The sequence below is a fragment of the Ursus americanus genome, chromosome 1 (assembly GCF_024610735.1).
Source record: "Ursus americanus isolate L20-20 chromosome 1, mUrsAme1.1.p, whole genome shotgun sequence".
NCBI classification, from domain to species: domain Eukaryota; kingdom Metazoa; phylum Chordata; class Mammalia; order Carnivora; family Ursidae; genus Ursus; species Ursus americanus.
Window position 1 is genome coordinate 104,985,436 of NC_142127.1, and position 23,411 is coordinate 105,008,846.

At 49.7% G+C, this 23,411-nt stretch overlaps 1 protein-coding gene across 2 annotated transcripts; it reads left to right on the forward strand.

The window, feature by feature from the left end:
* The first annotated feature begins 2,498 nt into the window (after positions 1-2,498).
* ASB1 (ankyrin repeat and SOCS box containing 1) lies at positions 2,499-23,091 on the forward strand. 2 transcript variants are annotated; one of them, XR_006778981.2, is made up of 6 exons: positions 2,499-2,858; positions 6,275-6,416; positions 8,422-8,724; positions 15,707-16,092; positions 17,261-19,080; positions 21,571-23,091. XR_006778981.2 is itself a non-coding variant. In XM_045793974.2 (5 exons), exons 1-5 carry the CDS (start codon positions 2,810-2,812, stop codon positions 17,386-17,388), a joined length of 1,008 nt encoding a protein of 335 aa, XP_045649930.1. In that variant the 5' UTR covers positions 2,499-2,809; the 3' UTR covers positions 17,389-23,091. The 2 variants fall into 2 exon arrangements, 1 of the variants encoding a protein (XP_045649930.1); XM_045793974.2 differs by having other exon boundaries at positions 17,261-23,091.
* The last annotated feature ends 320 nt before the right edge of the window (positions 23,092-23,411 follow it).

Consider the following 23,411-nt stretch of genomic DNA (forward strand, 5'->3'; position numbering starts at 1 on the left):
GGTTATCGTATGGGGACACTGGGCATGTTTTCTGGGGACATAGATGAGTGTGCTGCTGTGGGGGCGGCCTGAGCTGTCAGATGGCAGCAGGAGGCTGTGGGTGATTTTAGGGTGGGAGGAACTGATGGTTGTGGGAAAATGCGAGGGTGCTGGTGGGACTCGGGGGGGCAGAGACAGCTCCCACTCTGCCTGAGGGCACCAGCCCTCTGTCCATGGGTCGGCATGCCCAGTGTGCCCAGGGCTGCGATGGTGAACTGTTGTGGCTTGTAGACTATGCAAGCTGAATTCATTCCAGCCGCCGCATTCACTGAGCACCCTTTCATTGGTGGGTGTTTGAGGCTTCACGGACCTAGAGAAGTGGGACCCTGGAGAGAGGTGAGGCCCGAGGAGAGCACCTGCGAGGTGTGACAGCCCTGGGTCCGAGGCCCATCTCTGCTGCTGTGCATTCTGGGCACAGCAGCAGCCTCCTAACCTCAGGCTCAGGGAGGACGTTTAGTGCCGTGTCCAGCTCCTGTTGGTATTGACAGCACAGTCCCCACCGGTGGGCAGGTAGGAGGAGGGGTGGGAGGCCACACATGGAGTGGGGCCTCGGGTCTTTCTCAGGAAGAGACAGGGTTCCAAGGGCAGTATCAGAGCCAGGCCTAGGCACAGAGTGGTGCTCTGCTCGGGCCACGAACCCCTCGATGCAAAGGCACTGATGCCTGGGGGGGGTGGGGAAGGCAGCACAGCTGAAGCCAGTTGGGACAGGGCTCCCAGGCCTCGGTGCTCATTAGAATCACCTGAGTCTCAAAACCCGTGGGGCCCGGGCCACACCCCAGACCAGCTGCATCTGGACCTCTGCAGTGGGGATGAGGGTGGCGTCAGGCTTCCTTTTTTCCCCCAGTTGTGGTAAGAGATACATAATAAACTTTACTACTACTTTTTTTTTTTAAGATGTTATTTATTTGAGAGAGCGAGAGAGCACAAGCAGGGGGAGTGGCAGAGGGAGAAGCAGACTGCCCGCTGAGCAGGGTGCCCATTGTGGGGCTCGATCCCTGGACCCTGGGATCACGACCTGAGCTGAAGGCAGACGTTCAACCGACTGAGCCACCCAGGTGCCCCTGAACTTTACTACTTTTTATTTTATTATTTTTAATCTAAACCTTTTAAAAGTGTACAGTTCAGTAGTGTTAAGTACATTCACACCGTTGTACATTGGTCTATCTCCAGAACTTTATCATCTTCCCAGACTGAAACTCTGTGTCCTTTAAACAGCTCCCCATTCTCCCCTTCCCCAGCCCCGGGCACCCATACTATTTTCTGTCTCTAGGAATTGGACTCCTCCAGGTGCCTCACAGAAGTGGAATTCATACAGTATCTGTCCTTTTGTGACTGGCTCGTTTCATTTTAGCATGATGTCCTCAAGGTTCACCCATGTTGTAGCAGGTGTCAGAATATCCTTCCTTTTTTTTTTTAAAGATTTTATTTATTTATGAGAGAGAGAGAGAGAGGGGGAGCATGAGCGCACAAGCAGGGGGAGGGGCAGAGGGAGAGGGACAAGCAGACTCCTCACTGAGCAGGAGCCCAGCCCAACGGGGGGTTCCATCGAAGGACTCAGATCACGACCCCAGCTGAAGTCAGACACTTAAGCGACTGAGCCACCCAGATGCCCCAGAATACTCTTCCTTTTTAAGGCTGAGTATCACTCCCCTGGATGACCAGACCACACTGTTTACCTATTGCACTGCTGACGGACACTTGGTTGTTTCCATGCTTGGGTGTCTTGGAAGCTCCCAGTGGGCTGGGCACGCCCCTGGCTCCCTGCCCTGCGGCACCAAGGGCGTCACCCCCAAGCCTCTGCCAGGGGTGCTCTCTGCTGTTATCAAGTCCAAACAGCATTGCAGGAAGCCCTCTTACCCCACCAAACACCCTCGTAGGGCCAGCCAGGTCTGCACCCAAGTAGATCCGAGCTCAAGAATGCAAACTCAATGCACACTGTTGACAACGTTTAAGAAGCGAGCGCGCCGGAAAATGTATTCCTCTGTTCCCTAATTTAGTCAATAAATGCTTTGTGTGAGGCACCGGGCTATAATTGAATAGAAGAGATCCCCGCCGTCGTGGAAGGAATTCCGGGGGCGCACTCATCTCTTAGCACGGAGATATACGCCCACCGCAGCGGCGCCTAGCCCACTGGACCTGCTGCGGGGGCCAAGGCTGGACGTCCGGCACCTTTGCATCCACGCTCTCCCGGGGCTGCTGCAGCCCACGGACGAGCGCGGAGACCACCAGAGCGGCCCACTGTGCCCGGCGCAAGCCTCCTCTAACCGGCACTCCCCGGACGCGCCGCCTGCCGGGCTGGGGTCGGGTTCCAATCGGCCTCTCTAGCCGCCCGCGGCCCCGCCCACAACAGCCGGGCACAAGGCCACGCCTCTCTCGCGGGGGCGGGGTCGGGGGCGGGGACGGGCCCGGCCAACCAGAGCTCCCGGGTAAGAGTTAGGCTCCGCCCCCCAGGTGAGAGTGTTTTCCCAGACTCCTCTACTCCGGTAGAGAAACCACCGCGCTGTCGGCGCGCCCCCGACACGGCGCGCCTCCGGACAGCTCGCGCCCCGCCTCGTTGGGCCTCACGTCCGGCCGGGAGCCCGGAGGCAGAGGCGCTGGCGCCCTGCGCTGGGCCTCGTTAGCCCGTGAGGGAGGGGCGCGCCCGCCGGAAGCCGCGACCCCGACGCGATCCACCTGCCCGCGGCGCCGGAAGTGGCCGTGGCCGCCCTGCTTCCGGTCGGTGGGGCGCTCTCGGGCCGGGGCTGCGGACGGGACTAAGCCCGGAGCGCCCATGGCGGAGGGCGGAGGCCCCCACGGGCGGGCCGGGCCGGGGCCCGCAGGTAACGTGCGCGCAGCCGCCGGGCCGCGGGGCGGCGGGGCAGCGGAGGGCAGGGTCTAGCGCCCTGGCCGAGGGACCCCGGCGGCGGCGCCCTGGCGGGGGCCGTGCGTCCTAGTCCCCAAAGGTCCAGGCCCACGGAGCCGCGCCCTGCCGCCGAGGTCGGATCAACGCGGCGCGCAGTACGGGGCGGCCCCGGCTGCTGCGTGTGCCGGCTCCTCGGCCTCGCGTGGACATCCTCGCGCTGGCTTTCCTCTCCTGTGGAACTTGCTTTCTAACTGCCGGTCCATGAACCAGTGGGGATTTGATAGGGCCCTAACTGTAAGAACAGGACACGGATCATCTTCCAGCTCTGAGCGCACGGGTCGGGAAAGCCCCCAGAGGCCAGTCCCTCAACGGCAGGTGTCTTTTCTCCGCCCTGCCACCCACGGCTTTTGCCTGGGGTGTTACCGCACATGCACAGGCAAGGGACAGCGATAACGGCATCCCCAGCGAGCTGTCCGTGACACAGCATGTCCAGGGGCCCGTGGCCCACCAGCAGAGGAGGCAGCTAGAAAGGCTCACCCTCACCACCCAATATAGCCATCAGACGTAGGGTTTCCACCCTGAGACCCTCCTACTAAGCAGATGTGAAGTTGCCAGTGAAGTGTGGTGTTTGCTGTGTTCAGGAGAGGTTCCCTCTTAACCTGTGGTGGGATTTCCTCTGTGTTCGTTGCTGAGTTTGCCCTGTGTACCAAATGCTTTTCTGTGCTCTGGACTTCACGTGTTCATCTGTGTCTTTGGAGAGCTACCCCTCCAAGGAGTTGATGACACTTGGAGACTGGTGTAAATAGCGCTTTTCATCCCTCCATCCATGCTTTCAACAGACGTTTATTGAGGAACTGCTGTTGGCCAGACCTTTCCTGGCTGGGGACACCCCAGTGAACAAGGACAGTTCAGACAAAGCCCCTTCTCCCCTGGGATGTGGTTGATACTGACTGTGACCCCAGGGAACAGGACTTCAGTGTCTGGGATGTCACTGGAACGTGAGAGAGAGGTATGGAACGAGAGGAGGATGGATGGCCGCTTCCCAGTATAGAAGGGCGTTGCGTGGAAGACAGGCTGCTCTGGCCTGTATGCAGGGCCTCTCCTATCTGAGCAGTACTGTTTTGTTATTTAGAGTGTTGCAGGCCTGGGAGTGGAGGGGAGACAGAGATTTCCAGTTAAGGTCTAAGTCCTATGTGGAGTCATTGCGTTGGCAGTGGAGAAGCTAATCAGAAACACGCAAACTTGAAGTAGTCCATTGATCTGGAGCTGGGTGTAGAGGAGGCTGTGTTGAGCTGGGCCAGGGAGTGGGTTGAAAACAGGCTGGTCAAGGGAGGCCCAGAGAAGAACTTAGCAAAAATCTGTGGCTCCCACTTATCTGTCAGTCTTTGCTCTACACTTCCTATATCTTACTCGCTCCTGCTTTGAGCTTTTTCACTCGGGGGGGGGGGTGAAACTGCAGGGTAACTGCTGTGGAGGAGAACAGCTGAAGGAAGATCGGTGGCGGCACTAAGGGTTCCTTGATGCCTGCCTGTTGATCGGCTGCAGGTGTGGTTGTGGGATCCGCTTGAGTGACCTGTGTGTGTCTGAACCCTGGCTGCCCTGCCACCTGCCAGTGAACTGTTGAGTCCTGAAGGGCAAGGAAGCTTACTCATCATCGCCTGTACCATGGTCAATCCTTGTATGCAGTAGGTACTCAAGAGATTTGATTTGAATGTAAAAGCAACTTCATCACTGGATAGAGTTCACCTGTGGAGGGGTGTGCTTTCCACCTGTGCCTGGCCATGTGCTGGGAGTCCGTGTTCATGCTCTTTCCTTATGCCCCTGTCTGTAATGAGGTCTGCAGAACTCTTGATTATCTGGAGATTTTTTCTGGGCTTTAGTGTGAGGGGGAAAACTCGATAATTTGCAAATACGTATCTGATTTTACAAATCTGTTGACTGCTTATTTTTCATAGCTCTCAAGGCTGGGAAGTCCAAGACCAAGGCCCAGCATATTCTTCGTCTGCCAGGAGCCTGTTTCCTGGTTCTAGGTGGCAGTATTCTTGCTTTGTCCTCACAGGTGGAGGGTGTGTGGGAGCTCTCTGGGGTCTCTTTTGTGAGGACGCTAATCCCATTCATGAAGGCTCTTCTGTCATAATCTAGTGATCTATGCAATCATCTACCAAAGTCACTACCTCTTAATACCATCACCTTGGGGGGTTAAGATTCCAGCATATTTTGGGGGGAGACACAAACAGTCTATAGCAACTACTTTTTCTATTCCTCACAGATTTTGATACCCATTTATCTTTATCCTAAGGTCTTTTCTGGGCAATTGATTCTGTTTGATTTATTTTTTTTATTCTGATAAGATAATAATATGTTCTGTTAACCGGTAGGGTCGTTTTTTTCTCATATGTACTAAAAAACAGGTGATTTTTCATTCATATTTCCAGATGAACTTTTTTTTTAAGTAGGTTCCACGCCCAGCATGGAGCCCAGTGGGGGGCTTGGGCTCAGGACCCTGACGTCAAGACCTGAGCTGAGATCAGGAGTCAGATGCTTAACTGACTGAGCCACCCAGGTGCCCGTCCAGATAGACTTTTATGATATTTTTGTCACATCTCATAAAAATCCCAAAGAGATTTGTTAAACCACTTAATTTATTTGTTATCGTTTAAAATTTGTCTAGCATTGACTCATCCTGTCCGGGCACATGGTATGGTTTACTCTTATTGTTCTCCAATTGATAGTCTTCATTATGTGAAGCTGGCTTTCTAGTTATATGCATATATTTTAACATTTTCCTTCTTACTGAGGTGTAACTTACATTCGATAAAGTGCGCCCATCTTAGGTTACCGTCTGAGGAGTTAGGCACGGAGGCTCCCGTGAGGTCATTGCCCAGGTCAGCTCTGCTGTGGTCGCCCGTGTTGCAAACAGCCGCATTTGTGTGCCTGTTGAGTGTTGCCAAATGCAAGTGTCTTTTTGTAATATAGGTGATGATTATATGGTTTTCCCCAGTGTTAAGACACTGCTGCATTCTGGGGATAAATAGAGTAATATTATGGTGTCTTTTTGATATGTATTTTAAGTTTATCTTGCTAATATTTTGTTTAGGATCTTCTGTATTCTTCAGTAGGGTTGATTCATTACCTCCTGTCTCACCACCGTTTTCAAAATTAGTACTCTTGTCAGATTTGGTGTCAGGAATGTGCTTGTTTCCCTGAGGGAAACTTTCTGTATTTTTCTAAGCTCTGGGCATTTCTGGAGCCTGGGAATGATTTATTCTGGAGAGTTTGAGCATACCCACGTAGCCTTCCTACGCGCAGAGGGCTCGCTACAGACGGCACCCCCTGTTGGCTGGTGTTGGCAAGGTTTCCCCTAGCTGACAGGAGCCCCTCTCTTCAGTGCAGGTCCTAATCTGAAGGAGTGGCTGAGGGAGCAGTTTTGTGACCATCCGCTGGAGCACTGTGAGGACACGAGGCTCCATGACGCAGCCTACGTGGGGGACCTGCAGACCCTCAGGAGCCTGCTGCAAGAGGAGAGCTACCGCAGGTGAGCATCACTGTCTGGGGCTGGCCCAGTGCTGCCGGAAGCCGAGGTGCGTGATCCCTGAGGGTCTGTGTCTCCCTGGTGTGCACGGGAAGACCCCGTTGCTTTCCAGTGTTAGAGGACGGGAGAAAAGGAGACCGAGGGAGCGTGGTCAGACATGTAGGAGATAGGCAGATAGTGAGGGTGGGGAGACCTGAGTTCAAGTTCAGCTCCGTCATTGACCTTTATATTTTCAGGAAACTTCTGGCCCTCTCTGGTGTCAGCTTTCTTGATGTTAGTCCTGATGGCAGCACTGTTACTCTCTTTAAGAGTGGTCCTGCCCCTTTCCAAGTCTCTGTGGCTCTTTACCCTAAGCTGTATACTAGAGTTCACCTAACTTTGTTATTTTCATGTGGTTACCCCCCCTTTGGGTGCAGACTTCCTGATGTACCCTCCTCTGGCGTCTGTGGTCCCCAGCTGTCTGCCCCCCTGGCCTGGGGTTCAGCCTCACACCGGCCTTCTCATCACCCGGGCACATGCTGTGTGCTCACCTTCTTATTCCCTTTGTCTGTAGGGCCTGGGCCTGCTGCCCGCCAGATCCTGCCTGTTCCTCCGCACCAGCTCAGGCTCTTCCTTCGTAGCAGCCTGTGCTGATGCTACTTTTTTCCCACCAGGGACCCCTGGGAGAGCACAGAGTCTGCCTTCCCTCTGGGTGTCTCTGATGGCTTGGTGGGTCGAAGATTAGAGTCCCAGCTAGATTAGAAACTGAGCTGCAAACAAAAACTCCTTCCTGCTTTGTGTCTGTTTCCCCTTCAGGGTTAAGAATGGCAGTGAATTGATAGAAGAAATGCCTGCGTGTCAATATTGAAATTAATGCTGCTTTTTATGAATAGCTCCCAGGAGAAGGATTTCTTACAATTCAACAATAGGTTCCTTTCTTTTTTTTTTTTTTTTTAACTTCTGATGTCTTAACATTATTTTATCAGAATAAATATTTAAAAAAAAAAAAGCTCTAAATATCCAGAAAGGATTGTCATACAAAGATGTCGGATGGATTCTGCATGAATATTTAATGCAAATGACTCAAGCCCAAAGGAAACCTTAAATTTGCAGATGCAACAGTAGAATAAAAACAATGGAGTTCAATTAGGTATTTTCATACTGCTTTTCCAAGTACTTTTTTTTTCTTTCTTCCTATATTTGGCTTTACCCAATGATCTATTTCTGTTGCTTGTACTTTGATGATGAATCCTTGGTCTTCTTGGCTCATGGGAGCCAGTGCGCAGCTGAAGGAGGAGCCCCTGCCCCACTACGTATTTTTGTGCCCCTGCATCAGTGAGCTGGATGGCCAGGCTTCGTTCAGAGCTGCACGGGGAGATTGCAGTGAACTGTGTCTGGGTTGATGACGCGGTGGGTCAGTGGGCCTGCACGGCCAGGGCAGGGCACTCCTTGACAGGGAGTTGCGGCCTCCTTGTGAGATAAGAGCTGAGCGGAGCCCGTTTCCCTCTGCTGATGTTGGCCGGGAGTGAGGTGCTGCGTGGCCTAAGCGATTCCTGCAGGCTGTCATTTGTGCTGTGTCATGGGTAGGGGGCCACGGGGGTCACCTGGTCCCAGCGAGGATGCTAAGGCCCAAGCTCAGGCCTTCACAGCGAGTATCTGGGTCGGGGGGTGGGTGCTTGGGACCCTGGCAGATTGCCCGTGAGTGTGCTGCCCTTGATCTCACGCTGCTTCCCTGGGCGGACCTTTCCTCCCTTTGTGGAGACCTTAGCTCTCTGTCCGTCAGTCAGCCTGTGGCTCCGTGTCCTCTGCCGTGGAGTGGGCTCTTCAGATCTGCTCCGCCCCGGGCACCGATCCAGCATTTCATAGAGCAGAGCACACGTGGAGGCATTCTTGAACCACGGGGGTGTCTGTTTGAAGAGGTTGCCCTCCTGATGTCTGTTCCTCGTATGGACCAGTACGAGAGGAAGCAGAGCCGCTTGTGGGTTTCCCAGCTGCCCCTCACAGCCCGGCTCCCTGTGTTCTCTCTTAGCCGTATCAACGAGAAGTCTGTCTGGTGCTGTGGCTGGCTCCCCTGCACACCGCTGAGAATCGCGGCCACCGCGGGCCACGGGAACTGTGTGGACTTCCTTATCCGGAAAGGGGCCGAGGTGGATCTCGTGGACGTAAAAGGACAGACTGCCCTGTACGTGGCTGTGGTGAATGGACACCTGGAGAGCGCCCAGATCCTCCTGGAAGCCGGCGCCGACCCCAACGGAAGCCGGCACCACCGCAGCACCCCCGTCTACCATGCCTCGCGTGTGGGCAGGGCCGATATTCTGAAGGCCCTCATCAGGTCAGTGCTGCAGAAGCCTAGGGACCATCGCCCTGCACGGGCCCTTGTGGGGGACGTGGCCCCATGGCCTCTAGTCCCCGTGGCCATGTTCTCTTGCCCTGTTGTCTGTACTTACTTCTCTCTCCGTAAAGTTAGACGTGTTGGAAGAATTGTCTGTTAGGCTTTTTAAAGAGCTACTTCTTAGCTCAGTCCTCTTATTTTTCTGCTTACTAATTTCTATTTCTATTTTTCCCATTTTCCTTAATTTTACTTTATTTCTCTCCTTTTTCAGTTGAATGATTATTCATTTTCATTCTCAAAGTGTCAGCTCTCAAGGTTATTATTACCTTTGCGTGTAGCTTTGGTCTTATCTGCTAAGCTTTTACCCCATATTTAAATTAGGTATTATTGAAGTTGATTTCCTCTTTGTTGTATGGTTATGGAGGAGAAAAGTTTAATACACATTTTTATGAACTGCTTTTATTGTATTGTGCTCAGATAATGTGGAGCTTATAATTTGCATTTTGGGGCTTCTTCTGAGTTTTTAATTTTTTTTCATGTCACACGATGTTGTTGTGGATGCTTGTACCAAAATACATGACCGGAGTGTTTGATTTGCATAGGACAGTATGGTGGCCTTAGTCATGTTACTCATGGGCCCTCTCTTTTTTTTACACTTTTAGTCATGGGATCTGCCCCAAGGTCAGAGAAGTCTGTTAGTCTCTCATTGCTGTTGTGATTTGTCAGCTTCCCCTTTTATTTCTAGGATTTTTTGCTTCCTGTGTTTTGGTGCTAAAAGTTGTTGCGTGTGGGTTATGCTCATTATCAAGCCAAAGGGTCTCATTGGGGGCTCGTTTACACAGCATTGTGCCACATTTAGCTTTTAATCTTCGTGGGCTTAAGTAGTTCTTTGGGTGCTCACCTTTCTTATTTGACTGTATAGGATTCTTTGTTTTTCAAATACAATTCACATTATTGCCATAGCTGATGTTAGGTCTATGTCTCTATGGTTTCTTAGCCGTTCTTTATTTTGTATCTTTGTTCCATGATCTATATTTTCTTTGCTTTCCCTTTCTATTATTTTAGATAGTTTATGGTCTTATTTTAATTGTACTAATGGTTACATTTTTCAAGAATTTGAACCAGATTACAATTTCATTTTCTGTGTCTCCAGTGACTTCTTTCCGCCAAAGATGCTTTTTTCCTGTGCCCTGCTCTGGAGGTGTTTCCTGTGGTTGGACAGAGGACAGTTTAGGTAGCCAGTGTTCAGTGTGGAAAGGATTGGGTGAGGGTCCTGCTGTTACAGGCTGCAGTGGGGGTGGCTCTGAGGAGCAAGAGACCTGGCGTCCCCTAGCCCAGCGCAGGGCGTGGTTTTTGAATTAGGTACTGAGAATATGTTTATTCATTAAAAGTTTTTTTTTTTTTTTTTTAAATCACTATGGAATTGGCTTTTGGAAATACAGACGAGGGTATTGTGGTATTTCCCTTCTCTTTAAAAATTTTTAGCCTAATCATCCAAGCCACCTCAGTCCCTATCTTTGCATCTTAGAGAATGTAAGCCATGAATTTGGAAATATTTTTGAATAGGATCAATCAATGAAATTTTATCTTGGTTCCAGAAATCCCTTTAGGCATTTCAGTGGGTTCATGATGCACACCTGCTTTGAATTAACTGCAGGCTTGACTTTCAGAAGTACATATACAGATGCCCTGTTTGAGAAAGTGTTACCGTTACTAAGACATCTCATTCCCTCACTGGAGCGTAGGACATTACTATTACAGTGAGGTACCAAGAACACATGCGAAAAAGTTTTCTATTTTCTAAATTACCAGCTAACTGACTTGCTGACTTTTGGAAAATGGGAGTGATATGGTTGAGTTACTGAACAAATAATACAGTCTAAATATGATGTCAGCTCCTGCCTTCCTAGGTCAGTGTCCCTTACATGCAGGGCTCTCTGCTGTCACGCCGTAATTTGCTGTTGCCCTGCAAGTAAATTCCATTCTGTTACTTGTAAATTCCCTTGATATATGTTGCTGATGTTTTTAAAAAAGAGGTAAGGAGTGGTGTTTCTGTATGTGCAAACTTTATATTGATTCACTGAGTTGTCCCAGTGGTTCCTTGCCAGAGATATTAAAAGCAGGAGGGGAATTTTGGAAAATATTCAGAATTAAAATTAACTGGATCCATTCCAGCATATTTTTATGAGTGGATGAAGGGCTGTCTTTCCCATAGCTCAGCTAATACCAGATTGTCATATTGCCCAAAATTATAAACATTTTGGAAGACCTATCCCTAACAGGAGGAGGGAAAAAAAAATCACGGCTTAAAATCTAGTTCTCTTTTTCTTTCTTGGTTGAGCGTATGAAGTGAAATGGCAGTTTCTGCTTGGTTTGGTGTGGGTTGTAGAATGTTTCTCCTGTCACTGCTGGAGCGTCTAGGAGGCCGGGCCGTGTTTGCATTTGTGGTGTCCGACGATGCTGCGTGGCTTCAGTGGGGAGAGGACTGTCCTGTGAGCATATCGGTCTGTGTGCCCGTCCCTTCTCTTCCTTAGGTCTGTGCTGCCTGCAAGCAAGAGTGTGGGCTTCAGGGAGAAGTTCCTTCGGACACTCGGAATGTGTTGAAGAGACAGGTGATAGAATATGACTGCTGACCAGCCGTTTGTGTGATGGCCTGGAAAGTGGTGCTGTTTCCTGTGCCCTAGGCCCCCGCCTGTCGCCCGTCTTCTCTGCTTCTACGTGCTGTCATTTTCTAATGCCATGAATCATGTGCCGACAAAACCTGTGCGGCATTGTAGGGCTGTCTGGGTGATGGAAGCTCAGGGAAGCAGGTGCTGGCTGGCCGGTGTTGACTCAGAGGAGAGTGGGCAATGCGTGCCAGGCGGGGATCTCACAGCAGGGAGGCCGCGCCCTTCTCCACGTCCTGTCCGGTTGCACAGGATCGCACTTGGGCTGCTTACTGCTGAGTTCACTTTGGTCTTTCGATTAGGGGGGTGTCTGTCAGGTTTCTCCACTGGAAAGCTGTTCTTTCCCTCTGTAATTATTTAATTCGTGTTTCGCGGAGAGGTAACTGAGCAACACATATATATCGTATTTCTCATCAAATTTTTAATTTATTCATTTATTTGTGTTAGACTTACAGTTTCGTGTATTATCCAAAGAGTTATAATCCCTTATTATTACTATTTTGATGCTCAGATTGTCTCAGATTTGGCTGCCGAGAGCCCTGTCAAAGTGGAGCCCAGCTCTGTCCTTACGACATGTCCCCCGCATCCTTTGAACAGTTTCTTACTTTCTCTTATAACAATATAGTCTAGGCGCATCTAGCACTGTGCCTGTCTTAGCCCTGGAACTAGTAATTTCTCCAAGGAGTCCTGGTTTCTTTTAGCAGAGAATGGTGGTTAGAAACCAAGATCTGGATATCGATACTGTTTATTGCTTATGGGCTGTTGCTGTTTTCAGGCCCTCCGTTTGGACAGAGCTAAGGTTACAGATACACATTTCTGTCTATATTTCTGTGTCTACATACGTCGACAGTAGAATTCACCCTGATACTTCCAATCCAGTCTGGTACCGCAGGGGTCAGCCTACTTCTCCTTTTCTGAATTTATTATTTGCCTTTCCAGCAGAGACCTGGTTCCCCTTCTCCTTAACATATTTATTAATTTATCCCCCCCCCCCCCCGCCCAGTAACCAATCTGATGTTGCTGCCCCCGCTCACACATGACTCCTCACCCCATGTGGGCTCTAACACCCCATGCCAGGCAGCATTTTTAGCAAGCACCCTCTTGACTTTGCCAGGACCCTGATATCCTGAGCCGGGCTGCCCTCTGTGTTTGAGTCAGTGGCCTCTGCTTAGTTTAGATTGCTAGTTTGCCCTTGGGCTGGGAGAACTCCAAATTCCTGATTGTGAGTCTTGTATTTCGACTTCCCTGAGGTCAGGGACAAGGGCAGGTCCCTTGAGGGGACCCTGAAACCTCTGCCTTTTTAGAGTCATTTAGAGATTGGTTCTGCTGAAGAATGAGGCTTCCAGGTCAGGCCGCTCCTGCACCCGTCCTGTGAGAGATGCATTTCCTCACGTCTGGGCTGTCCCTGGGCCCCTCAGACAGCCATGGGGCTTATTGCAGGGACTGCTGTGAGCGTGCCCGTCTGCATGAAGCTCCCTGCTGGCCAGCTGTGCTTCCTGTCTCAGGTCCTTCTAGGGGAATCTGATGCTGGGGGTGGTCTGGCTGATCTGGTGGTTTAGTACAACAGGAAAGAGGAGCCACCCTGCAGGCAGGACATAATGGCACCGTCTGGATACGTAGTTGGGTTAACGTGGTTTTCTTTTTGCTTTTAATTTTTGGGGATTGCTTTTTTTTTAATTTGTTTTATGATATATATATTTTTGTGGTTCCAAAGTCAAATCTATAAAACAAAGTATATTAAAAAAAAGTCTATCTTCTGTGTTGGTCTCCTTCAACTCCCCTGTAGATGGCCATTTTAAAACTTTTATGGTTTATCCCTCCATTGTTAAAAAAATAACCATAATGTGTATATGTCGAGTAACCATTTTCCCTCCGATAAACAGTAGCATAGTACACACTTTCACGGTCCTGCCTTTCTCACTTGTTAAATGTGTTCTGAGGTCGTTCCAGAGCAGTAGTCAGCGATCCTCCTCACGCCTCTTCATAGTGATTCAGTGCTGCTTTATATGGATGGACCACGGTTTGTTCAGCCAGTCTCCTGCTGAGGGACGTGCAGGTGGTTTCTTGCCTTCAGCCGTTACGGATAATGTTTTGATAAATTGTCGTGTGCATGCGTCTTTTCAGAATTTTGGAAGTGTATCTTGGGAAGAGATTCCGAGAGTGTGATTGGTGGGTCAGGGGTAAACGCATATGTAATTTTGCCAGCTCTTGCCAAATTTCCTGCTAGTGGGAGTGTTACATTTTGCATTGCCCCCAGAACGGAATGAGACTTCTTGTTTCTTTAAAGCTTGGTCAATACAGTTTTGATTTTCCCCAGTGTGATAGGTGAGAACCAGTATCTCAGGGTAGTTTTTTTTTTTTTAATTAAAAAAATATGTTACATTAATTTCAGGTGTAAAGGTAGTTTTAATTTGCATTTGTGTTATGAGGGAGGCTGAGCGTTCTTTCAGATGGCTGAGGGATGCTTGCCACTGTCAGCGTCTCTAGCTCATTTTCCTGTAGAACAGTTGAGCTGCTCCTTTTTTTAGGAAAAAAATTTATTTGAGAGAGACAGTGTGAGCAAGCAGGGGGGAGGGGGAGAGGGAGAGAAGGAGTCCACAGTGTGGAGCCCAATGCAGGGCTCGATCCCAGGATCATGACCCTGAGATCATATCCTGAGCTGAAACCAAGAGTTGGATGCTTAACTGACTGTGCCACCCAGACGCCCTGATCGTTGCCTTGTATTAGCTCTTTCTATATTAAGGATATTAATCCTTTGTAACATTCCCTCAACTTTCCCACTTACTGTTTTACGTTGCTTATGCTGCTTTTTGCCATGCAGAAGTTTTTCTTTGTTTAATTTTCATGTTAAAAAGCTTTGCTTTTACATCTTTTCTTGTTTGATCTTCCAAATGGACTTTATAATCAACTTCTGTAGCTCCAGAGATGTTACTTTTATTTGTTTTATAATCAAGTGCTTTAGTTCTAAGGATGGGATTTTCATTTATATGATAGACTAAAGGAGAATTGACCTCTTGATAGTGTTGAGCCCCCCTTTCCAAGGCGGCGGTGGGGCTTTCCATTTCCTAAGTCTACTTGTGTGACTTTAGGAGTGTCTTTTAAACTTCCCTCATGCACATTTTGGACATGTACTATTAAGTTTATGCTTAGAGATCTCATTTTAAAATTTATTTAGCTTCCATAAATGAGATCTTTTCCATTTTGTCTTTGAACTTATTTTTGTATGTATGAAGGCTGTTGGTTTTATAACTTCATTAAAGTATTTAATAAATTCTCTCATTGCTTATTGTATTTTCATTAATTATTCAGGGCTTTCCAGACATAGTCATATCCTTTGAAAATAGGGAAAGTTTTTTCTCTTCCTTTATGATCGTAATCAGCTAATTGCTTTCCCTTGTCTGATTGAACTAATACCCTTATTTAAAATGCCTGAATTAGGGGTGCCTGGGTGGTTCAGTTGGTTTATAGTCCAGCTCTTGATTTTGGCTCAGGTCATGATCTCAGGGTCTTGAGATCAAGCCACGAGCTCTCTCTCTCTCTCTCTCAAATCTTTAAAATGCTTGAATAATAGTGGGCTGGAGAATGGGTGTAGGCGGCTTGCCCCAGCTTCCAAAGGAGAGCCCCCCCTTTTCCCCGTTAGGTAAGACGCCAACATCTGGGTTTTATCTTGTGAAGGAAATGTCTATCACTTCTTATTTTATTATTTATAAACCTGCATTAGTGTTGTTTTGTCCCATGCCTTCTTTTTTTCATTTATAGAGGTAATCATGATTTTCCCTTTAGTTCTGTGAATATGATGGACTGTGTTCTTAAAATTTCTAATATTGGAACCACCCTTGCATTCTTGGAATAACCCGCATGAGGTCATGGTATATTGTTTTCTTTATATACTTTAGATTTGCTTTGCTAACATTTTATTGAAGGTGGTTAAGCTGATACTCATAAGTGAAATTAGTTGGTAGTTTTTTTTTATGGTGTGGCTTTTGTCAGGTTTTTGTGATTGTCTTGCTAATTTCATAAGATGAATTCGAATTTTTCCTTTTTTTTCTTTGCTTTGACCTAGTTTGAATAGCCATAAGATTGTCAGCTCTTCAAAGGCTTTGAAGAGTTCCCTGATGCATTTTTTGTGTGAGTGGGTTCCGAGTTCTTAACTACTGTCTTACCTTGCTGGGAGTCATGAGACCGTTGTGATCTGTGGCGTCTCCTCAGTGGTTCCCCACTGCCCACGGAGGTCAGGCCTGTCTCTGGTGCTGTGGGGATCAGTTGACTTCGGTCAGTCTACCACAAGGTCTCACTTTCCCTGTGTCTCCCTGTAGGTATGGGGCTGACGTCGATGTCAACCACCACCTGACTCCTGACATCCGGCCCCCTTTCTCCCGGCGCCTCACCTCCTTGGTGGTCTGCCCCTTGTATATCAGCGCAGCCTACCACAACCTCCAGTGCTTCAAGCTGCTTCTCCAGGCGGGGGCGAATCCCGACTTCAACTGCAATGGTCCCGTCAACACGCAGGGCTTCTACAGGGGCTCCCCCGGGTGTGTCATGGATGCCGTCCTGCGTCATGGCTGTGAGGCGGCCTTCGTGAGCCTGCTCGTAGAGTTTGGAGCCAACCTGAACCTGGTGAAGTGGGAATCCTTGGGCCCAGAGTCGAGAGGCAGAAGGAAGGTGGACCCCGAGGCCTTGCAGGTCTTTAAAGAGGCCAGAAGTAAGTGGCCTGAGTTCCGTTCTGACTTGCAGTCTGTGTGGGTCATTTGAATGAATCAAGTGGTAGTGATTAAAAAAGACTTTTCCAATGAAGCATTTAGTCAGAATCTGCAGTTAGGGCTAGGAAGTTTCCAGAATACTTCCAGATTGGTCTTTTCAAATACTTAGACACCAAGCGTTGCTATAAAGAAATATATAAAAGTACATGTTCAAAGTTCCTGGAATTATAGTCTCTTTATCTCTTTGCTCTGCTTTGTGACCCCAAAGTCCCTACTTACGCATGGTTTTTAAATTTTTGCCTGACAACAAATTGCAAGTCCTTTCTCCTCTAGACATCCTCATTCCCTTTCTTCAGCCCCACTCAAATACCGTTACTTTTATTGTGTGGTACGTCTGGTTTTTGTTAGAATAAACTCCATAGCTTGCTTATTTATGAAGAAAGATTTTGCCAATGAATTAGTCAGTCGATAGCCAGATTGTCTGCAGTGATCCTGGGCTTGGTCTTCTTGTCCGAGGCACTCTCTGGGGCCCAGAAGTGGACCTTGTGCGCCTCCTGCAGGCTGCTGTGGGCCTCCTTCTCGCCGGGGTCTTGAGGGCATCTGAGTTGAAAACCTTTTCCCTAACCCTTCCACAGAACTTGAGTTTATTGTGTTTTTGTTGTTGGAGTTTCCTACGCCAGTCATTAAAACGTGCTCCTGTTGAGCCTTCCCCGAAAGAGTTGGCTAATGGTCAGTTGGAGCCATGCTGATCGAAGCTGCCTGCGTCGGGCCTACTTCACAAGGCGGAGACGTGGCTAGGCTGTTTTGACCCAGAGCAAAATTGTCAGCCTGTCTCTCCTGGGTCCCCCTGGAGTTCCTGGGACTGACCAGGAGCAGAGGCTGACAGAGGGTAAGGGTCCATTGTTCACACCTGCCAGGGCCTTCAGTGGTCAGCTCTTACTTCTGTCTAGGAAATTAAACCCAGTCAAGGAGGTGCTGTCCCGGTGAGCAGGTGCCCCAGGTGAAGATTTCACTCCTTCCGCAGACGGGAGGAGCAGATGACAAGACCTTCCTCACCAGGGACTGCTCTCCACTGAACACTTGGGAAGTTGGCAGTTCTGGCTGTTAGTCTTAGCCAGCCAAAGGTTAACCTCCCTCCCTCTGTCCCCCTTTCTTCCCACGGCGTTCCAGGTGTCCCCAGGACCTTGCTGAATCTGTGCCGTGTGGCCGTGAGAAGAGCTCTTGGCAAATACCGACTCCATCTGATTCCCTCGCTGCCTCTGCCAGACCCCATAAAAAAGTTTCTGCTTTATGAGTAGAATGCGAGTGCAGCGGTGGACTGCAGGGTGGAGGAAGGTGACCTGCAGTGAAAGTTGACACCGATTCTTGCCCCGTGAACCACATCCTGTCTGTGCTGCTGACGGAATCCCGTTTGGCTGTTGGTAAAGCAGAAACGGCCTTGTTCTCCTGGATTGTAATTCCATCTCAGGTGCTTGGGGCATTGGACAGTCCTGGGGTCATTGTCAGCTGAAAAGTTCATACAAAACTTCATTTTGTTCTTCCTCAGTATCTCTGTTTTGGATTCTCACGGTAGCATATTCATGAAGTGGGCCTTGCGGTGTGTGTAAGTACGGGCTGAGGTTGGAGACCTGCTAATAACTCCCGCGGGGAAGACTCCTAGCGCTTTCCAGAACTGTGCTTCTGTTTATATTTTTACTTCTCAATTTAATTATTTGATTAAAGCCTTCTAATACCTAAATGAAAAGAGAGTTTTGGTAAAAAAAAAAAAAAAAAAAGAAAAAAAAAGAGAGAGAGTACAGAAATGCAGTTCATGGACTTGTTGCTAGTTTGTTTTCCCTACTCCTTGGGGTGACATGTGGCATGTGTCTACACTCACCCCTTCCTTGCCACTTCCGTGTTCTCTTCTTGTGGCAGTGTCCTCCGTTAACTGTCTTCCTTCCAGGATGGTTTCTTGGCTGCATGGACCAGCTGTGTGAGCTCAGTCAGTCCCTGCCTTTGTTCCGAGTCTACAGGGAGAACCTTCTGCAGTGCCACACCTGTTCTCATACCAACCTGTGCCTCGCGTCACGCCAGCAGGTCTCGTGAACTCTCTGCCCTTTCCCTTTGAGGAGCTTCCAGACACGGATTGATTTTAGGAGGCCCGCACTGAAGAACTTGCCAGTAAAATGCCTGCCTACTTTTGGACCAAGGACCGCTCCAACAGCATTCACTGCCAGTTCTAACTGACGGAGCACCTGCGGTGCTCCAGGACGGGGAGATTCCCTTGTCCTCTGGATGGTTCCAGGCTTTCCGTTGCTTAGGGTCCAGTGGACAATACATCTGGCATTTGGTTGATTGCTCTTTGCCTTTTTGGACTTAATGTCTTGGTAGTTGCTCCTAGAACGTGAGGACAGGGGCAGCAGTGAGTCAGAAGTCTTCCCCTGGGCCTGCTGGGGGTGCTGGTAGGTGAGACGAGCTGAGGTGAGATGGGCAGGGTTCTCACACACGGGCTGTGCAGCTCATTCTGGCTGTGTCCGAAGAGGTGGGCCATCGGCTGCCTCTTCAGAGCTCTCCAGGTGATGCTGTTTCCTGGGAAACCTCGTCTGGTAGTTGGAAGCCTCTGATGACCATTGTGTGGAATCGTGATTCTAACCTTCAGAAGTGTTTGGGAGTGGGCAGATTTCAAATCTGTGTTTAGGTTTTCTGTCCTAAGAGCTATCGAATTTGTAATAATTGAATTAGTGATACAGATATACTTAATTACTAACAGCATTGTAGGTTTTAGCCGAGGAGACAGGCAGTGTCTTTCATTGTCTTAACGCGGCTTGAGGATAGAATTCTAAACCCCACCTCGTGTCCCGGACGGCTCTGCCGAACACCGGGCTGTGTGACCTGTAGGTGTGTGTGTGAGGTCCGAGCGGAGAAGAGGCCCTGGATGATTCAGAGGGAAGACACAATCACTGGAGGCTCCACGTGGCTACAGTGACCCTATCACAAGCCGTGGCCATAGTGTAAGTGTGGGATGGCTGTGTGAGCCCGAGATGGGGCTTGTGCGCTGCTGCAGGCCTGGGCCCCTGTCCGGCTGGGCTGATGCAGAGCTGGGGGCCGGTCAGAGCGATGCTGTGAGCTGCGGGTTGTGGGTAGCTGATGTGGGTCCTTAGAGCCGGAGCCAAGTGCCACAAAGGCTTCAGCTGAGAAGGGATTCCGGGTGTTCTTTGTGGCATTCAGGGTGGGACCAGGACCACAGTTAGGCTCTGGCAGGAGCTGTGGGGAGGTAGAGCTCCCTGGATATAGGGAAGTTGGAGCCACCCAGGGGTGGACTGGGCTACTGGCAGGGGCTTCACGTCACTAGGGGTGGGAAAGCAGTGGCTGGTCACCTTCTTGGTGACCCCTGAGTGGCTGAGATAGGAGTTTCTGGAGTGTGTGGTAGTTCACCTTACTTTTCAGCTCTTCCAGCATTGTGTCCCCCTGCTTCGGCTCTTTTGGCTCAGGTTCTGTCCAGGTAGGCCATGTTACAGACGCGTGATACGCTCTGAGTCTACCCCGCTGGGTGCTTTCTGCAGAGGCGTGTTAGGACAGGGTCCCCCTAGCCAGTGCAGAAGTCTCGCATGTGTAGGCACGACTTTCGGGCTGCACAGAGGCCAGGGCCCAATGCAGAGTGGTGTCAGGGTCTGCTGCCTGGTGAAGCAAGGGCAGGGCTTCGTTCGGGGGATTGAACGATTTTTAAGTCTAAAAGGGTCTAAAAGGAATGGACTGAGTTGATTCTCATAGTTGGGTCTCCCCCAGACCTGGCCAGGGAGATAGTGTAAGTTGGGAGAGGGTGAGCCAGGGAGCAGGGACTCTCCTGCTCTGCCCCTCGAATGTGCTGTGCTCCGGGCCAGTCTGCGGGGGACCAGAGCCCCCACTCTTCCTTTGCAGAGCACAGGTCTGATTGTTTGTTCAGCCAGACTTTGCTGATGCTTTCGGAATCCTGCGGACTGTTAGGTTCAGCCTCTAGTTTGAAACTTCGTAGCTGCCAAACATGAAACTGAGGACAATGTTGATGGTTGCTTATGGTCATTGCTGCTTGTTCGAGTGACACTTCACTTCACTGAGGCTCCCTTTCCTTTTGTTGGCTGGGATGGGATGCTGAAGAGGAAAGAGGAGCTCCGTTAGAACACTGTATGAAATCATGTTTCTGAGGCATGGGGCCCCCAGGTCCCCTGTAGCCAGGAAACGTGGTGGTACTCGAAGAGGCTGCTGCCCGGCAGGCCCCGGAGCTCTCCCTAGGGAGGGTACAATGCACTAGTGGGAGTGAGCTGGAGTGTCCCCCCAGCCTGGTCCCAGGAGTGTCCCGACTGTTCCCACTCGTGGGGCACCTCCTGGCCATTGAACAACGTTCTGCTGCGGGCCTTGGCTGCTGTGGACAGATGGGCAGGGATTGAGGTCGGGGGCAGTGTTGATAACCTCTGAGAATTCCGCTCTGGCAATCTGGGCGCGGAGTTTGAGTCTGTTTCCCAAAGCCATCTGTGTCATGCATGGCTGTGCCTTTTCGTATTACTCATGTTATTTATATATTTATTTATGTCTTGCCTTGTTCCAGAAAAGTGTTTAAGGCAGCAGTCCTTGGTTTTTGATGTTCTCTTTTGGCATTTGGTAAATTTCTGTCAGCATGTACTTGTTAGGTGATTTTAAAAAGAGGACAATTAGCAGTTTCCTAGTGTTGTTATATTTCTGTTTTCAGGCTTAAGTGCCATCCTTTTTTCTTTTTTCCCTCTTCTCTGAATTGATTTTTTAAGTCAAAGTTTCATGCAGAAGTAGAAGGGGAGGAACATGCAGCAGGCAGAGGTCTGAGCAAAGGAAACTCAGCCTTAGAGAGAAGTGCTTTGCCTGCGCTTTTCCACGCACGGCCGTGTGGCCAGGGCGGGCTCCAGGCTGTGGTGTGAGTGCGTGGCCTCCCCCGCTCGCACTGTAGTGCTCCGACTGTGCCTGCACAGGACGTGTGCGAAAGCACTTTGTACTGAGCAGTCCCTGTGACTGTAAACTGCTGTCGTGACTGTTGTCCCTCTTCTCAGTGGATGTGCATTGGAGGTGATGACGGTGCTGGAAGGGCCTGTGACCTTGGGGCGGGGCCCCACGGGGCAGGGACGGTCCTGGGGGCCCACAGCGTAGGCCCTTGGCACAGAGAGCTCTGTGCAGGTCAGTAAATACAAGTAAATACAATACTTACTTATGAAGTAAGTTTATTCAACCTAAAGATTTATATTTTATTCCAAGATAATGTCCTTCCTAATTTGGGTGATAACGTGTACTTTTATGTAATGAAGGTGGTAATAGAGGGCAATATTTTTATTTTTTAAAATGCTCTTGGTTGGAAGATAAAATGTTGGTTGCTCTTTGTCAAGCCCCAGAATTTCTTCTAAGCCTGCCAGTGTCTGAAGTCACAGAGTCAGGGAACCCCAGCCTAGCTACAGTGTATGTTTACGTAATGATGAGAAATTCCTCTTGGATTCTTAAAACAGCCTGTTCGCGGTTGTATTTCTGCTGCCTCGTAGTCCAAGAGCAAGCTCGAGATCACTGTGCACAGTGTCGGGAAGGCGTGCTTGTGGTCTGGCAGTGACAGAGCCTCCCTGCGGTGACCAGGCTCCAGCCATTCCCAAACCCACGAGAACACTCCCTGGAACTGCCGTGGGGCCTTCTCGGTCAGGACCGCCCTGACGTCAGGCCTGGGGGCCGGTGGCTCCGTGGCCTGTTGGTGATGGCGCTAGAAGTGGGTCTTCCGGATCTAAGGCTTCAGCTTCCGCTTCTGCCCCTTTGGCCGCCTGCCAGGCGCCCAGTGACCGGTCCCGAGTGGTCTGGATTCTGCACCAACTTGGAAGTGCCTCATTTGGCCACATGACCTCCTTCTCCCCAGCTTACTTGTTACTCCCCTCTTGCCCCCCAGAACCTGACCCCTCGGTGTGGAATAAAGTAACCGATGTGCGCTCATGAATGGTTAGTGGAGTTGTGTCCTGGGAGAATTCCACGGGAGGGACGTGCCGATTTTGGAGTATGGTGATGTACAGATTATATACTATAGATTCTAGGCAGACAATCAGATGGAGAAGTGAGGCGGGGAGACTTCTGTGGCCTTAACACGGAATTGCGCAGTGTCTGGAATGCATGGGCATCCTTTTTTTTTTTTTTAAAGTTGGTTTGATTTCAGATCTCTACCAGGTGACGTACGAGTGTGCATCCTTGCAGTTTGAGTGTGGTGTTTGTGCGCGTGTGAAGTCCCAGCTTGCTGCCGTGGCTTAGCCAGCAGCGTCCCTGCTCTGCTCTGCAGTGTTTGCACAGCTCCTGGCGCTTGTTTGGTGGTTGGCACAAGAGTGGGACCTGCAGTGGGCCTGTGTGGCTGGAGACAGGCTGACAGGAACGTTCACCGTAGACCCTGTTTGTCCCTCCTGCTTTGGGGATGCAGGCGTGTTTGCTCGCAGCAGCTGGGGCCGTGACTGTTCTTGCACTTGTGCCTGGTTAAGCATTTCCAAAAGTATGATGGACCTCTTTGATATGTTATTGTAACTTTAATAAATGCTTTATTACCCTCTAATTCATCCCCTCCCCAATGCCTTAATTTTTTGGACTGTTTATCTTAATGGGTAGAAATTGGTCTTGTGAAATCTTTAAATACACATTTCAGCCAAGTGACTGGCTCTCAGGAAAGTTTCTAATGATGTGGAGAGAGGAACTTTTTTGAACTGCTCAGAGGGATCTTGCTATTGTAGAGGGGTGCCCAGAAGGTGGCACAGATACAAACTTCTGGCCAAGCCTGATTTACGAGGTGGGGTTTCCAGTTTGAAGAGAACGTGCCCCTTGCTTTCAGGCAAGGTGAATTGTCCCTACAGTGCTGCAGGGGGGAGGTGGTGGAGAACTGTGGGCAGAACCATTGTTTCTGGGCCTCTGTTACATGTGACGTGTTTTGACAGGGGAGGGTGAGGTACGAAGCCTTGGGATGGACCCAGGAGTGAAGGAACTAAATAAAGACATTTATTCCTATCTGGCAACACTAGCATGTTCTGTGTGTCTGCTGTTTCAGATATCTTCTTCATCTTCTTCAACCCTAGCTGCATGCACACCTCTCCTGCTCTGCTGGAAAGGTGGCCTCACTTTCTGTCTCAAAACCAGCTCAATTTGTGTGGTAGAGATTGGTGGTTTTCCTTCACTGTCCAGTATTCATCTGTGATAACAGCCCACAGTTTTAGCTGGACACTTAAATTCCCAGAATAGTCTTCATTTCCCAGCCTTCTGTGCAGTAGGTGTGGCCGTTTGTCATAACTCCCTTCTCTGAAATCCCATTAAAATGACAGCAGAATTTTACTTTTAA